Raw genomic sequence first — 13,353 nt, 5'->3', positions numbered from 1 at the left:
GTATTGGTAATTGGATACTTGTGCTTCAAAAGAAAACTAATGACCTAGCCTACAGATGGCAACTCAGTACCTCTGTGATGTCAGCTAGGTTATGAAACATGTTGTCAGCGGAGGTGATTTTGAAAGAACATATATTTTTGTAAATCATAATTCTTTTGAAATTCTCTAATGTTTATTATTATTTATTGTCTAAAGTTGACTAAGGGAGATTCAGTTCCAAGGAAAACAAGGCATCACGTGAAGTTTTAGGAAGTGAATTTTATTCAAATAAATAGCCACATAAATAAAACAATCTTTTCATTTCTAGTTCACTCTTTCACCTTCATACAAAACACACTTTTCTCACGCACACACACAAACACACACAGCAAGGAAATTGGGAAATTACACCAGCAATTGAAAATAACCAAAAAGAAACAGAGACATGTTTACTGAACTGCATCTACGGTGTAGTGTTTCCCATGGTTACATGTTACATCACTGGTCGTAACCTTCTGAATTCTTCCTCGGAAACAAAGAGTTTTTTTTTTTTCAAATGAGCAATATTCTAATAAAGTGCATTTCTTTCCAACAAAGCAAAGTAAACAGAATTATCAAAAAAATGGATTTTGTTTTGAAAACCATAGAGAAGCGTTTGGGTAACCGGTTTATGTGCTTTTCGAATCCTGAACCAAAATCAACCTGTATTTTTTTCCCACATGTAAGATTTGTTCGGAAAAAGGCACAAGCGTTGGTGGTGAGTGCAATCAAACTACATCATTGGACTGAGCACATGTTAACACTGTGTAATGACTGACTGATCCCACCACAAACCTTTTTTCTGAATAAAGTTTTGAACATTGTCTCGTATTGTTCTTGACAAGGAGAAACGCTTTTCAAAGATATTGTGAATCGACCAAGCAGAGCATAAAAGTGGAACACCACTTATGGAGAATTGTCACAGCAAATTCAATGGTGGTGTTTCAACAACATACAGTTCATCTGAAATAAAATAAAAAAAGCACATAAAACTTAGACACAGGGTCGCAATCTACTTCTAGCACCTAAGAGCAATTGTATCTCGAGCAAAACAACTTATCCAGAAAGTCTATTGCTACAAGTTATCAACTCGATTTCAAAAGTGAAGTAATAATAATATATATAAATACAACCATGGTCCTTGTGAGACAGAGAAAGCCACAACATCTAATCATGGAAGTTACTTCTGCTGAAGTGAAATGCTAAGTAAGCAGTACACTGAGAGCTACGGAGAGCTAATGTCAAAAAGGCAGTGATACATCTACCTCCTTCTCTTTGGCTTACACTAGTACTGCCATTTACACCAAGACTCAAAGGCAACCTGTGTTGTGTAGAGACGAAAAAAAAAAAAAAAAACGCAAGTCAACATGGCCTCTACTAAACTAATATATGTTATTCTATACTCTGTGTTCAAATAATCTCATACAATCATAAAAAAGAAGTTAGAAAACAACCACTTTAGGCATGTGTCGCCCCTTTGTTTCCTACATGAGCTTTCTCACCTGGTTTCTCTACATTTCAATGTGAAATATTGCACTATTCCCCAAAAAAGCTTTTTTGTTCTCTCTGTTCTGCTAGCATGAAATCCAATTGCTGTGCTGCAATTAGTCAGTGCAGAGATAAGTTGGGCTTCTCATCTGCTCATTAATGTAGCACAACACATACTGTAAGCAATAATTTACATATTACAACAACAAAAAAAAAGCCTTTTGTGTAGATCATAAATTGAGTTTCTGCTCTGAAATTCTTATTTCTGGTGGAGGAAGAGGTAGTGATATGATGCCACTCTTCAATTTTTTTTTTGAGGAGGAGGGATTAACAAAGAAATCAAATAATTGGTCTGAGGTCAAATACTTGATGTCTGAACAGGAGCACATGTCTGTCATCACAGAAGGTGCAGCAAAATAAACTGTGTGTGTACGTGTGTGTGGATCAAAGGCTGGACATGACGTAATACAAAGCAGCAAAGCGGCTCATGTTCTCAGTCTTAGAGTGTGTGTGCGCACACACACACACACACACACACACAAACACACACACTGCACCAAGCTCAGATGGTCTACCAGTTGAAGTACATTTTGTGTTTCTGTCATCAAGCTAAAAGTTCACATATCCTCCTCCACGTTTTTAAGCATCATAACGTACCAGTTGAATCTCTGTTTTTCTCTAAGAGAAGCAGCTTTAACCCAGCAAAGTGTTACTGAGGCAATCACAGTTAACAATGATAGCATTTTTGTTGAGAATTGTGGAAGTTTTGGATGTCTGATACTGCATTTTCCATACTGGACTGCTACAAAAAATGTAAATCAAAGCAAACCAAAAATCCAAAAACTTTGGCCTTACCTAACAAAATGAAAAACTCACTTAGTTAGCAAAACTAAAAGAAAAAAAATCAAATCAGGAAGACGTGCAGTTCCTGCACTCTCATACAATAAAATAATTTAAAAAAAACAGCTCTGACTGACATAAGCATTTTTTTTTTCTTGGAAGTCAGTCCTCTATTCTTCAAGTGAGTCCATTCATTTGTTATCTCCATAGCTTTCCCCTTGGGCAAGGGCCCATTCCTTATTGCTTGTAAGGGAAGTCCAGAGTCTGACAGGAGGGGAGGGCCTCCACAGAGAGTTTGGTTATTGCTTCTTCGTTTGAATCCCAGATGCATGAGACAACAAGCACTAACACCGTGTATTTGCATGTTGTTCAAAATGTGGAATTGTCATTTGCATCTTTTTTTGTGTGTTTTCTTTTCTGTATAATGTAAAAAAAAGAAAAACAAATCTACTGATTGCATCTAAAAGGATGCAACACCTTCATTTTCTTTCTTTACGTTTTTTTTTGCTACCATCACAAACAAAGTCAGATGGTTACAACTCAACACTTCTGTCTGTTTGATCATGTCAGTGACTGTCCACTTCTCAGCTGGTCAGCTGGTGTCATTCAGCCAATCAAAGACGAGAGAAGGACAGACAGAATGAGAGGGAGAGAGCAAAACTAGTGTGATAAATCTGGCTCTCTCTTGTCATCATAGCCTCTCCATTAGCTTCTTCTATTTCTTCCGCCCTACGGAACTTCAAATGGTGTCCAGTGTGCTACTGCTGCCTGCCTTTTCACTTCACCATCACGCAGCTGCTGAGCTGCTGCTGCTGTCCACTGCAGACCATCTCCTGGACCTCAGGGTTTTGTGAGGCCCTGTTGCCCAGCCCCCAGCTGCCCTGCTGGGGGAAGAAGGAGAAGGGCCCCTGGGCTTGTGCCAGGGCCTGGAGGTGCTGGTGGCTGTGAGCTACCTGGGGCTGGAGGGGGTGGTGAGGGTGCTGGCTGATGTGCAGATGCGCCTCCAGCAGGTGGGCGGTGGAGACCACGGGGGACAGGGACGAGGAAGACGAGGAAGAGGAGGAGCAGGAGGAGGAGGTGGAGGAGGTGGAGGAGGAGCGGGAGGAGGAGGTGGAGGTAGAAGAGCAGGAGTCCATGGGCTGGCGCCAGAGGGAAGCCTGTTGTTGGGGCTGGGGCTGAAGTGCCAGAGGGGTCTGCTGACACATGGGCAGCAGCACCGGGGCCTTGGAGAACAGGGCGGCCGGGGCGAAGAGGTTGGTGGGGGGAGGGGAGGGTGGGTGCTGGTGCTGGTGCTGGTGCTGATGCTGATGCGATTGGGAGAGGAAGAGGACGGGCTGCTGAGTGGTCACCGTGGCGACCGAGGGCTGCTGGGACTGCACCTGAGGCTGGCTCTGGTGCTGAATCTGGAGCATCCTGTGTAACAGAAAAAAAAGCAGAGAACACCATTAACACTATAGTCCCTTAACTCCCAACTCAGGACTATATGCAACGTGACACATTGAGGTTAATATGAAGACTGCGAGAGGTAAGTATCTGACCTCTGCTGGTGCAGGACCTCCTCCAGCATGCTGCGACCGCTCGTGGCACACATGGCCGGACCGATGGAGCCGCGGCTCCCCCGGGGGGCACAAGACGTTGGGGGGCATACCTGCCGCGTCAGCCCCTTGATCTTGTTGAGCCCCAGCAGGCCTTTGGTCCGAGTGTTCTTCCGCAGCTGCTGCCGGAATGCCTTCAGGCCTGGAGACGAGTCAGAGGTCAAAAGTTGGAGACTGTGTCTAGAGACTGTGGTAATGTTATAGCCCATAGCTATAGGAGACATGGTGATATAAGTAGGACATGGAAAGAACATCCATCAACACCCCCCCCCCCCCCCCACCCCACCCTGTGAATTTGTAGAAACCCGTGCTCACCTTGAGTGAGGGAGGTGTCAGAGGCTCTGCGGCCCTCCTGGAAGCTGGCGGCGTGAAGACTGCCCTGGGCCTGCAGGAGCCGGTTGGAGGAGAGGGCCAGAGGGGTTCCGGCAGTGGCCAGCGCTCCGGGGCCCATCCCAGAGCTCAGCAGGGTAGACAGGCCCTCCATAGGGGTGGACAGGGCAGGGTGGGGGTTGGACGAGGACTTGAGGCAGCTGTCGGAGGAGGCGGCATCAGAAGGGCTGACCACGATACCTGCAGAGAGAGAGAGAGAGAGAAAGAGGGACAAATACTCATGAGTCTGTGTTCTGTCCGCTGCGTGGACACTTTAATAAGGAAATGACCCGAGACGTCTCCCGTACAAAGTTTTTTTTTTTGCGCTGGGTACTCACAGGGAGGGTTGCACTGGTGGAAGCGAGCCGACACCTCGGCGAGCGTGTGCCGACGGGACGCCGTGCTGTGCAGTACGGGCGGCTGGGTGACGATGGCAGAGACCTCCTCGTCCTCCAGGTCACGTGGGCGCACCTCCTCACTGATGGTGGTCTCCAGCAGGCTGTTGGGCGAGATGGAGCGGTTCCACAGCAGGCCGCTCAGGCTGGCCTCCACAGGGCACACCACGCGCTGGGAGATAGGGAGAGGAGGGGGGAGGTGCATTCACGTTAGAGCCACTGTCTGACAGGAGGAGGAGTAGAGGAGGGGAGGAGGGGTGGGGGTGCACTGCACATCTGCAACACGAAACAAGGGAAAGGGTCTAAGCACCACACAGCTGGTGGCCATGGAAAAGTTCATCTAGTTGGCATGCAAGAAGGAAAATTACAGGCTACTGGCAAAGGGCTGAGTGGGTGTTTTTGGGGAAAATCGGGAGAAGATGCTCACCTGGAAAAGGCCGCTCTGGTCGCATTCCATGTCAGAATGCATGGGCGCACTCTTCTTGGCCTGAAGCGGGAAGGCGGATCTGAATCCATCTGCAGACTCCATGATCACCTCTGGGGCAGCGGAGTCGGACGTGCTCCTGGGTCTCTGGGTCCAGGATCCACACTGGCGGCTGAGCTGCTGACTGCGGTGCTCCTTCACGCGCTCCAGCAACAGGTAGTAGATGGCAGAGAAGTGGTTGTAGCTGCTGCTCTGGAGAGACTGCAACAGGTGGGAAAGCAAATGGAATTAGAACCTCCCAATAAGCTTGGTTTGGATACCTAGTGTTTGAAGCTTACAGCAACCCCCCCACACACACGCACACACACACACACACACACACACACACACACACACACACACACACACACACACACACACACACACACACACACACGCAGCCATGAGAAAGCAAAGCATGATCCTGTCAGATGGAGCTGCGAGAACAACAGTGCGTAAGTATGCAATATGCTGGCTTAAGAAAACAGATGCCAGTTATCCAGCCTAATGCCGATGGCAAAATGCCCCTAAAGCCAGGAGGCGAGCAGGAATATCAGGTCCCTCTGGTTGTGGTGCCTGCGAGAGGGTGGAACAATGCCAATACTAATTCCCTGGCCCCGCCACGCACAAACACCTTCCCTTATGTGTGTTGTTAACCATACAACCTCACTCGTTCCCTTCACTAATGTACAGACTTTATCCCTGTTCCACACCGTCCATCCGTCTACCTACTGACAGCACTCGGACACTCACCTCCACTGTCCTCTGCCGGTCGATGCCCAGGGTCTGCATGATGCCCAGCACGGGCTCGCTGTAGTCGCCGAGGTTGGAGTTGTAGTCGGTGAGGGACAGCGAGAGCGCCTGGTGCGGGGCGCTGGGGTCGGCCAGCATCCAGCGGTGCTGCTTGATCTGGGCCACGGTGATCCGCTTGGCAGGGTCCACCACCAGCATCTTACGGATCAGGTTCTCACAATCTGGACGAAAGAGGAGAGCAAGTTGTTAACAATGGAGGCCTAACACAAAGGGAATTACAGATAAACCAGCCGTGAAGTCTTGTGGGGCCAACTATGATGCTGATAATGGAACTCTCTTGAAAGGGTTTCTATGGTAACGGTGGTGTGTCTTACCTTGAGACATAAAGTAGGGGATGCGGAAGCGGCCCTCCGTCACTCGCTGTCTCAGGGCGGGCAGGCTGGCCCCATCAAAGGGCAGAGAACCACAGACCAAAACGTAGAGAACCACACCCAGGCTCTGCAAAGCACACAGGAAGAGAACGTTACAAACTCTGTTTGACTTTTTTTTGGACATTGCTGTAATCTGATGAGGATGACAATGCTGTAAAGTTGATGAAGATGCATACCCAGATGTCCAGCTGTGGGCCTTCATACTCCTTTCCCTCGAAGACTTCGGGTGCGGCGTAGGGCGGGCTGCCGCACCATGTGGACAGAGGCTCTCCAGCGTTGTAGAAGTTCCCAAAACCAAAGTCTGCGAGGCACATGAAAGGAAGGAATAGAGAAAAATGCAGAGAGACAGGGATGGAGATAGAGAGAGAGAGAGAGAGAGAAATGTAATTAAATATCCCCAAGGCCTGGCAATTGGCCAGTAATCAGAATTCTCAATGTGATCTTTCACCTAAAGTAGGGCAGCCTGGTAATGTGGTGTAATTAAATACAAACAGTCATAATGAAAGAATGTGTAATTACGGAAAATACATTAGGAATCTTTCCTAACAGAGCTAGGCTTCATGAGGCAGTTATATTGGCTGTGTGATTTTCTTACTGAGTTTTACCTTATTACATTATCTTATCAATGAATGCAGCTCTTAAGGCTTTTGCCCAGTGCCCAAAAGTGTGTCACAGCCTGGCTACTGAACCAGTGAGTACCCTGTGCCCTGTGCCCACCTGCCAGCTTAATGTTCATGTTGGCGTCAAGAAGCAGGTTCTCTGTCTTGAGGTCGCGGTGGACGATGTGGTGACGGTGGCAGTAGTCCACCGCTGTCAGAATCTGCCAGAACTTCTTGCGGGCCTCCTCCTCACTCATCCGGCCATTGGTTGTCAGGTAGTCTGTAGAGAGAGAGAAAGACAGAGAGAGAGAGAGAGAGAGAGAGAGAGAGAGAGAGTCTAGGTTAGCCTTGTTGTCCCGAGATAACAATAACACAGACAGGTGGGCAGACAGACAGTCCACTCTAAAGCCCCAGAGGTGGGTCTAGTGTTACTGTGGCGGCAAGAACATCAGCTTATCTGCTCCATGTGGTTACATAAAGCCTGAAAATCCCACACCTGTTCCCCCACTGAAGCCCCAACCCCACCAGCACTCAGCAAGCTAAATACCACTCAGCTTATCTCTAGACCACACTGACCACCCTGTCTCAACACCAAGCTCAAAGCAGTAAAAGAGGTCACTAAAAAATTCCCACATGCCAATTATCCCCCCCAACTGTATGGCAGCCTGGGAGGTACAAAAAGTCAGAATATTCTAAAAATGTATGGCAGCCTGGGAGGTACAAAAAGCCAGAATATTCTAAAAATCTACTCACCAAACATCTCGCCATTTTTCGCATATTCTGTGACAATGTACAGCATGTCTTTCGTCTCCATAACCTGGAGGCAAAACAAAAGAATGGAATAATACATTACTCTTAGTAACTAATACATTCCTACATTCCTACATCACATTACCATGAAGATTTAAGAGCAACGTGACCAGTATGAGTAAAACAGAATAATGTTTCCACGGAATAATGTGACTAATAACTCTAAAGCATTTTTTGGTGTGTTTTTGTGTTCTCTTGTGGGCACACTTGTTCTCGTTTGTTCCCTATCTGCTGCCATCCACACGTGACAGCTTGGTTTTCCATGCTATGTGTGCTTACATAAGGGAACTGTCAGGTACTTCCTGAATGTCCTTTATTTATAGTAGAACATGAGCAGACAAAATGACACATACACTCAGACATACACTCAGACATACACACAACATACAACACACACACACACACACACACACACACACACACACACACACACAGTCAAACAATTCCTTCTATGTATATCTCATTTTCTGAAACCCCCTCTGTAGTGTACAACAAGTTCCTTGGAACACAAATCACAAGCTGACCCCTGCCTAGCGCATTCCTGCACAGATGGATATATGGGAAATACGTGAGTGAAAAAGCTTCCTGACAAAACAGGAATCGACTTGTGTATTAGGAATGCCTGGAGCAGTGGCCTATGTGAAAACTATACACCGGCAAGCGTGCGGAATTGAAAGCAAAAGGAATGGAACGGCAGGAGGGAAGATGCAATGTCCCATTCTCTTCCTGGAACATCCAAAAACCTTCTCAGGAGATCCCTCAGGGTGAGGGGGTTGGCAGTGCATGGTAGTAACATAACACACTACTGAGAAGCACTGGCTTGCACAACAGCTCCCGAGAAAATAAAATAAATAAATAAAAAAACAGAGAGAAGAGACCTATGTGAAACGAATGAGACCAAATGTGTTGACATAAATATCTCCAGGCCCTGCACTGGGTGACGGAAATTTACCAAAGTGTCTTAAAAAAACAAACAAAAAAACAGGGGCCAGTTACACAACCTCTAGTGTTCACCATTTACTGGGAATGAGGTCAAGTTAGAGTGGGATAAAAGGCCCCTTTTTATCTCCAGATAGCCGTCGATTCCGAAGAATCCAGTCCCTCTACATCAACCCGGAGGTGCCAGTGATGTCACCTCTTCCAGAGGAAAAGGAGTGCTTGAGTGACCGTGTACAAACACACACACACACACACACACACACACACACACGCACACACACACACGTAATAATCGTCACTTTTTCCCTCACTGCAGGAAAAGCGCTGGGGAGTGTGGGAGAGACCAGGATTGCCTAGTTAAGAGGCTGTACTGTTTTCAGGGGGAAATGAGCTGTCTGTCTTGTGACTGCCTCGATGAAAAGAAAAAGTAAATGTGAAGGGGGATCATTGTGTTTATACAGGCAGTGAGAAAACGGAAACTGCAGCTTATCATGACAGGTTTTTCTTTCCCTCTTGAGGGTTTCCCTTTTATATCCCTCTTGCCTATTTCTTAAATAAACAGACACTTCAGTAGATCCATCTTATAGTTTATCCCTGTCATTAAAGGAGCCGGGAAGGGGAAAAAATGGAGGACGTGATCACTACACCGCATTCCAATTCACTCCCTCTCCGCTGTTCAAACACCATTCAATCTGCTCTGTTTGAACTATCATCTCTTTCCCTTTCCCACCAAACACAGAAGGACATTGACCCAGCTCGACGTTATGAAAGTGGCACAGATTTTAAGACCCTGCTCAAAGTGACAACTGTTCACGAGGGCTCGGTCATCCATATTCGTCATAATTTGATGCTTGCTGGCTGGTTCATGGTACAGAAACAGCTCTCTCCTCAATATGATTATAACCAGGTCAGTGTGCCAGTGAAATCTCATGAAGATTAATTCTGCTAATCTCCACAGGCTTGGTAAGAGAAAACGACTGATTGTCAGAGGCTCATGGGAGAGACCTCCAGCCACAAACAACTGGCTGGACTACTATTGCAATGAAGCAATCCTTGGGGTATGTACCTCCACGAATGGGATTTGATTTCCTAGTATTTCAGTGGCTGAGGGGGAAAAAAGCCGAAATTTCACAAGCTCAGCACAGGTCGCATAATCCATAAACAAGCGCAAAAGGCCCTAATGCACAAAACACAGGGAATGAAAAAAAATGAAATAAAAAATGAAATTGGGGGTGAACATTTCTAGGGCAAATGAAAACGCTGACATGTGCGTAGGTGCCCACTGAGGAAAATGGCCAACTCTTAGGAGTTACCAGGATGCAGTCAGATTCCAGCGTCTTAAAATCTTTATTGTCTCTAGAGACGGGCTGCTTCACGTGAGGGCTAGTACACACTCCACCTGCACTAATTAACATGGACAGCCAACACACCCAGAGAGGCTAACCCCTTAAGTCGCCAAATACACACACACCCACACCCACACACACACACGCAATCGTCATCGTGGTCCAGAGGGATTGCACTAATGCAACGTGCCTAGGTGATCAACAGTCCCTTTCAAAGCTGAGAGAGCTTTTGCTTTGCCCTTGTGTGACCATAACTAAGGCAACTCGGTACAACCACACATCTGTGGACACACTACACAACATCAAGGTAGCCATTTGTGCCCTTAACAACGTATGCTAAATTCCAGTTTTGCACTTAAGCCAAGCCTCCCTAAATTTATGACACTTACTGCAACATCGAAACATGAAAATAGCATAGGATACAATGAGATGGGATATGATGAGAACACACCTGCACACAGGGATAGCACAAATTATTTCTCCCTTCTTGACAAGAAATACCCTTGCTTAACTTTAACCTCAAATGCACCACTGCACCCATATCTGAGTAATATCACTGTTCTGCAACCGGTCTCCATAAAGTGTGTATTATGATAGTAATGCCTCTAGCGTTTTATTTTTTTTTAATCAGGGTCCTAATTGTTACTCTTAAATGATATGAGGCACTTGGGATGAATTTCTGTAGCAGCTTGAGTAACTGGAGAGGAGACCCACCTGGTAGAGCTTTATGATATGAGGGTGGTTGAGAAGCTTCATTATCTGCACCTCTCTGTAGATTTTCTCCAGGTTTGAGGAGTTGAGCCGGGTCTTATCAATAATTTTGATAGCGACCTATGAGGGGGAAAATATATTTTTATTACACATTTTATTTTTCATATGGCAGTGCATTAAATGCATCACAATGTCAGTGCCAGTATTATGAATTATATTTTCGGTTATAATTACATGCAAGTAGACAGTAACAACACAACTGTAATAACAATTAGGAGCAAAGAAAATAAATTGAATGCATAATTTACAGCAAGTGAATGTTTACCTGTGTTTTGGTGACTTTGTGTCTTGCCAGCTTGACAACGGCGAAGTTTCCTTTGCCCAGAGTGCGGATGATTTCATAGAAACCGACCTGGAGGGGCCTGCCTTGCGAGGGATTGGGCTGAGACCCCGGACCGCTCTCTGTCATGATCACCATGGTGCTAGGCTGTGGTTTTATATTGCTGCCGGAATTTCTGTCGTTTTGATTAAGGTAGCTTATGCCGTACCTGGAATACAAAAGAAGGCTGCTGTCAATGTATGAAACAAACAACAATAACAGGTGCATAGCCAAGTTATTATTATTATTATTATTATAATTAGCCTATTATTATTATTATTCGTAGTGAGGCGGAATTAAATGTAGGCTATTCTACTATAGGCTACACTTCGCCTTCTCTACTGCGCCGCTGTAAGGTAAGTGAAATTATCAAATTGTGTTCGTGATTGTAGGCTATGTCAGTAGTTGTAGTAGTAGTAGCAATAGTAGTAGTAGTAGTAGTAGTAATAATAATAATACATAATTTCTTGGCTCATTAATTTGCATTAAATAGGTAGAAGATGCCTAAAACTATGACGCACAGTTGCCTGCTGCGAAGCATTGAAAGTAGTCCATAATGACTTTGACAGCTGTTGGACGGTATATGTGAATACGAGGAAAAGGTTTACTGTCTTTACTTTTCCCTTAATGCGAGTTTGTAGTAGGCTATATCTGTACACCACATAGAAAACCTAAGGCAAACAACAAAGAAACAGTACTTACCTTAATACAGTAACGAAATTCACCTCCTTCCACAATCGAAAAGATTCACAACCGCGGATTTACACTTCATTCCACGTTAATAAGCGCTCCGAATAAAAGTATAAAAACTAGGCAAGTTCATCCACTCCCGTATAACTTATAGTGGCATATGTACAAAGACTCTGTCCGCGTGAACCGTAGATTACAAAGAGGACTATTTACAGGGATGACACTTCTGGCCACCAAAGCTTCAGCACTCGCTACTGCGATCCGCTGGTATGCAGGAAAAGGCTACAGGCTGAATCGCCTGATGAGGGAACTCCACCTCTTCCCCGTCCTGCCATAACAAATTGATAGCCACCTCATTAACGTCACACGCGCGTCAGAGCTCGGAGCGGGGCGCAAGGCCGGGTGAGCGCGCAAGGCACAAGTTGCTGGGCAACAGTGCGGCACGGCGTACGGTGACGTGAGTGGTGATGGAGGGGTTGCTTGGAGATGAAGACGATGACGCCAGTCCCAGAGATGTGTCACCACGTGATTTTTCCTCTCAAGCTGTTACTGTGTGTATTCAGCGCGCCTGCTGGAAGGCATTCGCTGCTCGCAGCTTTCGGAACAAAAAAATAATTCAGTGTGAGGGCGGACTATTTCAAGTTTTTCTCTTAAGGAAGTTTAGCTTGATTATTTGAGGAACTAAACTTTGTTTATACATATTTTCAGGGGCGCAGGAGATATTTTGAAAGTGAGGGGGACCAAATTGTGTACACAAACCCATAGTGAGATCAGATTTCCAGATATCGGATCGCCACCTCTGGCCCACTTTCGACCATCATATTTTAAACTTGCCAGAATATTAAGATAATACCATTGATTGTTTTCAAAACATTTTTTTATAGATGAGCACAGCGCCAGATCTGCCCTCAGACCAGCTTCTTGCTATGTGCAATTCTACTTTTATTTATTTTTGTTTAGATTTATTTCACACTACTTGGGCCAATGGTAGAATACTGGTCACTACTTGGGCCAATGGTAGAAAAAAGCAACATGATATGTTGAATCATCATGCCTATGATCCAAACATAGACTACATGATCAAACAGCCTAGTTAGGCCTACTTACATTTTCTGGTATAAACCAAATTAACTCTCCACTGTGTGTTTGCAGTTAATATTTATGCAACGTTAGAACTTAACAAGTGTTGGCTTAACAAGTTACCAGTCCAGAACACACAGAAAATTGCAACAGAAAGTTGCCTTTATAATCAACTATTTGTTCCAACAGCATTTAAACAAAGCATTTATAAAATGTAAAAAACAAATTACATAAGAAGTAAAATAAAATATTGTTACTGTAGTAACTGTATCACATTATCCCAAGCTTCTAAGAGCTCCCCACAGGCAGACGTGACACCGCTAAATTCTCAGCTTGTTTATACCCCACACTGAATGGATAAGAACGCTAGACCCATCACTCAGTCTGGGGTGTGGTAGCCTACCTTGGTTATGCACCAAGGTAACTGAAGTATCCAATTTGTGTCTT

The 13,353-nt window shown here is 45.4% G+C and overlaps 1 protein-coding gene across 1 annotated transcript; it reads right to left on the bottom strand.

Moving 5' to 3' along the window:
• Positions 1-238: 238 nt before the first annotated feature.
• sik1 (salt-inducible kinase 1) lies at positions 239-12,484 on the bottom strand. The gene is made up of 13 exons (XM_048239208.1): positions 11,839-12,484; positions 11,083-11,305; positions 10,761-10,877; positions 7,705-7,768; positions 7,070-7,231; positions 6,529-6,653; positions 6,296-6,419; positions 5,922-6,142; positions 5,133-5,390; positions 4,649-4,877; positions 4,257-4,511; positions 3,885-4,083; positions 239-3,759 (listed from the first exon to the last, which is right to left on the bottom strand). The coding sequence occupies exons 2-13, from the start codon at positions 11,233-11,235 to the stop codon at positions 3,123-3,125; spliced, it is 2,544 nt and encodes an 847-aa protein (XP_048095165.1). The 5' UTR covers positions 11,236-11,305; positions 11,839-12,484; the 3' UTR covers positions 239-3,122.
• Between the last annotated feature and the right edge of the window lie 869 nt (positions 12,485-13,353).

Source organism: Alosa alosa, chromosome 3 (assembly GCF_017589495.1).
Source record: "Alosa alosa isolate M-15738 ecotype Scorff River chromosome 3, AALO_Geno_1.1, whole genome shotgun sequence".
Classification (NCBI taxonomy): Eukaryota; Metazoa; Chordata; class Actinopteri; order Clupeiformes; family Clupeidae; genus Alosa; species Alosa alosa.
Note: the sequence above shows the minus strand (reverse complement) of the source record. Positions and strands in the feature narration are given on the sequence as shown.

What these genes read in the sequence shown, in the direction of transcription:
- sik1 (XM_048239208.1), bottom strand. Translation starts at nt 11,235, where the DNA reads ATGGTGATCATGACAGAGAGCGGTCCGGGGTCTCAGCCCAATCCCTCG. An exon ending in CATGAACATTAAGCTGGCAG is followed by an intron (nt 6,654 to 7,069) that starts GTGGGCACAGGG and finishes TGTGCCTCGCAG; the next exon opens with ACTTTGGTTTTGGGAACTTC. An exon ending in ACCAGAGCGGCCTTTTCCAG is followed by an intron (nt 4,878 to 5,132) that starts GTGAGCATCTTC and finishes CCTATCTCCCAG; the next exon opens with CGCGTGGTGTGCCCTGTGGA.